General features: G+C 40.4%; 1 protein-coding gene across 1 annotated transcript; it reads right to left on the reverse strand.

Annotated features, from left to right (window-relative positions):
• Window positions 1-3,104: 3,104 nt before the first annotated feature.
• On the reverse strand, window positions 3,105-3,350 carry LOC130866176 (cytochrome b-c1 complex subunit 8-like). Its single transcript, XM_057757408.1, has one exon. The coding sequence runs from the start codon at window positions 3,348-3,350 to the stop codon at window positions 3,105-3,107; it is 246 nt and encodes an 81-aa protein (XP_057613391.1).
• Between the last annotated feature and the right edge of the window lie 308 nt (window positions 3,351-3,658).

Here is a 3,658-nt window from a genome sequence, read left to right on the forward strand (position 1 = left end):
CCCACTGTCAAAACCAAGATCTCACCAAGTATGTCAAGGACTGTGGAGTCTAACCGCTGTACATTTCCACTTCAGCTCATCCTCTCTCTTTCTCGCTCTAGAGGTAGTTATGGGAAAGGTCACACTTTCTTGGTTTTCCCTTCAAACAATCAGGGTAAACCAGAAACAGGAGCAAAATGGAGCCTGTTTCCTAAGTGGTTAACTGCTAACTTATGTGCTCATTGTTTAAACAAGTTTAACAGATTAGGAATTAATAGTCAACTGTTTCAAGCACTTGACTAAAATGTCACAAGTCTTGGATTCAATTCCCACATTGGAAAAACAGAACAGCATTGAATAATTATATTCATACACTAAAAATTACATATTGCTTCCATCATGGCATAAGTTCAAGTTCTATCATTCAAGGCCTCCATCCTGATTAATCTTGTTTGACTCTTGTTAAAAATAAGTTTCATCTTAAATACATAAATCTATGTTATTTTGGATCACATAATGTCTTTGAACTTATAAACTAAAGAGTTTAAAAACAAAAATGATATTAGTGATTTACTCTAAAATCTCTCAATACAAAGAGTACATCAGTACATACACATAGAAGCCAGTTGGTCAAATGCCATTGACTCAGTGGAAATATCTTTATTTGGATCAGTTAGAAATAATTTTAATAAAATTTATTCCATCAAAAAAATACCCTACAACAATATCCACAATTACCCCAAGTAAACAGTTAGAATGGAAATTTTTAGGAGAAAGCCCCAGAAGGCCATGTACAATTAATTGGTACATATGCCAAAAACTTTCTTTTATTATAAAATGACAACTTGTTACAAATATCCTTTTTATTAATTTTAATTATGTATCTGTGTATGGAGTGAATTTGAGTATAGGTTAAAAAAACTTTAATGATACCAGCTCTTTATTTTTTAGTTTTCTATTAATTTGACATGCGCGTCTTGGTGTGGTGGTATATGCAGCATTGAACTTGTCCATGTGTATCCAGAAGTATGAGGATAGCCCAAGAAGCTGTTCCCTGGAAGCAGCCCCCATTGTTTCTGAAAGAGTGTCTGCCATTGGAACTGGCTTACAGATTAGATTATTGTGCTGGTTGGCCAGTGAGCCCCATGGATCTGCCTGTCTCCGACTCCCCAGTGCTGGTCTTAAAACTGCATACTCCCAAACTCAATTTTTATGTGGGTGCTGAGGGTCAAACCCTGGCTTAGGGGACCCTGTCAGATATTTGACTGTGCTCCTCAGTGAAAACCTGCTTCAAAGGCCAAAGCTTGTCACAATACATGAAAGTGTATAGAATACACTTGGAATCTGTGTTTGAAGAAGTGCCCTGGACACAGGGCTCCAACCTTCTCAATTTATCTGAAAATACATGGAAAAGGCAGGAACGAAGAAGAAACACAGGAGGTATAACCCATACATGAAGAACAGGAGTTTGAGATGTGGGGAAACAATCCCTAAGGGTCCACTGAAGGAGAGATCGAGGAAAGACAATCTGGGTTTCGCTCTCCATTGTGGAAAATAATAGGAGGAAGCACTGCATGGCGGCCCACAGACACCAGGACAGCTTAGAAGGTTGTCAAAGAAGTCATTTCAATGCTTCACTCTTCTTTTCCAAGAGGAAGATACTCCAGAGGGAGAATGGCACAATCACTCTTTGGAGAGGATGAACTGGACACTCAGGATCTGAGTCTCAAGGCACAGCAGATGGGCTGGGATACATCTCAGCGGGAGAGTGCATTCTAGCACAGGTAGATCTCCAGCTGCTGGAGTGTGGCACTCTCTTCCAGGCAGAAAATGATCATCATCTTGGTGTAGAGAGATCACCTGCTGGCCTTGGCAACGAGCAGAGTCAACTAGTAAGGAATAGGCAGGCAATGATAATAGGATGTCAACACTTCTAGTAGGCAGAGGAAGAGAGAATCCATGATCCTCATCATGGACTCCACCCATTATACCCTTCTGCCTTTTCCCAACTGCTAGTGATCCTGGGTCATTATTGAGTGTAATACACATTAGCTGGGAGGGGAAACTCCATGATGAACTTTCATGATGTGGCCATTCATGATGGGTGGGAACTCAGTGATGCAGGTAGCTGTTTCTCTTACTTCTGGCTCTTTAAGGAATATCTTCTTTACGTTCTGTACCTAAACCCACTACACTCCTTCCCTCGCTGAGTTGAACTTTGGTGAATTGTAGCTTTGAACTATTGTTGGTGTCCTATAAGAACGTGTGGATCTTTGTTCATATCCTTTTAAAAGGTTATAGAAACGCCAGTACATGGACAGAGTGGTTATAATCAGAGTTATAATATCATAATGCAAATTGTTTGATAAAATAAAAGCCTGCATTCTGAGCCATAAGCCAGGACCCATTTCTACCAGCCTCATTGAAGCAACTTGAGTTCCCCCAGACATAACTACCTTCAGGTAGGACTCCATTTGATTTCTGTCTGTGACAACCATCTCAAGAAGAAGAGACATTTCCATCCTAATACTTGTGACTACTTTTGAAATGATCAGTTCCATTCATTTGCCTCTGAGGTCTCTGATTTTCCAGTTAGTCACTTAGTGTTATGGATGTATAAAACCAACCAAAAATCACCACACACTATCCAAAATTACTATGAAAGACAGGTCAAAGCAATCATTTAGAAAGATTAATTCAGAAAAAAAGGTGCTCAGGAAATTCAAAAAAACATGACCCATAATGTGTATCTTATAGACAAAAAGAAAAAAAAAATCACATGCGTGGAACAAGTTGGATGCTAAATTTCTTTCTTTCTTTCTTTCTTTCTTTCTTTCTTTCTTTCTTTCTTTCTTTCTTTCTTTCTTTCTTCCCTCCCTCCCTCCCTCCCTCCCTCCCTCCCTCCCTCCCTCTTTCTTTCTTTCTTTCTTTCTTTCTTTCTTTCTTTCTTTCTTTCTTTCTTTCTTTCTTTCTTTCTTTCTTTCTTATGTTCGTTCGTTCTTTTTGCCCGTAACGTAAGTAATTTATTGTATCTTCAGAACACTGTAATATAGACTCCTTAATATAGACTCCTCTCGCAGAAAAGGGTCTTTCGGGTGGGAAACTGTCATCCAAATGCGTGCTGCTCACTTGTCATTTTTATACATGGCTGGGTTTTTCCTCTTGGACCGCTCAAACTCTTGGCTCCCCCAGGTGTAGATCAGATAGAATGCTACAAATGACGCCATTGGCAGGATGCGCTCGCGGGTGCAGTGCAGCACGCTGGGGATGCCTTTGCTGAAGTAGTTCTGGAAGGCGCACTGCTCAAAGGGTGACAAGCTGTAGGAGATCACGTGAGGCATCCACCTCAGATTCCGGAATTTGCGGCCCATGTTGGCAGCGGCCCTAAGGAGGGAGGATACAAGTATGGCTTGGGCCTGCATGGAACTCCCACTGCCCCCGATGCTAAATTTCAATGATATAATAAAATAGAATTTATTTTATATAGAGAAAATACAAATTATATTATAAAAGAAAAATGCGATTGCATTAAGAACATTTACTAGGAGTGCTAAGGCATGTTCTACCACTCACATCTATGTGATTCCCTGGGCAATGGAGGGATTCGTCCTGAAGGGCACATAGCTGTTGGGTAAAGAGAGCACACATTGCTCTATCTCAGAGGTCAGGAAGCTCAGGG

The sequence above is a fragment of the Chionomys nivalis genome, chromosome 25 (assembly GCF_950005125.1).
Source record: "Chionomys nivalis chromosome 25, mChiNiv1.1, whole genome shotgun sequence".
NCBI lineage: Eukaryota > Metazoa > Chordata > Mammalia > Rodentia > Cricetidae > Chionomys > Chionomys nivalis.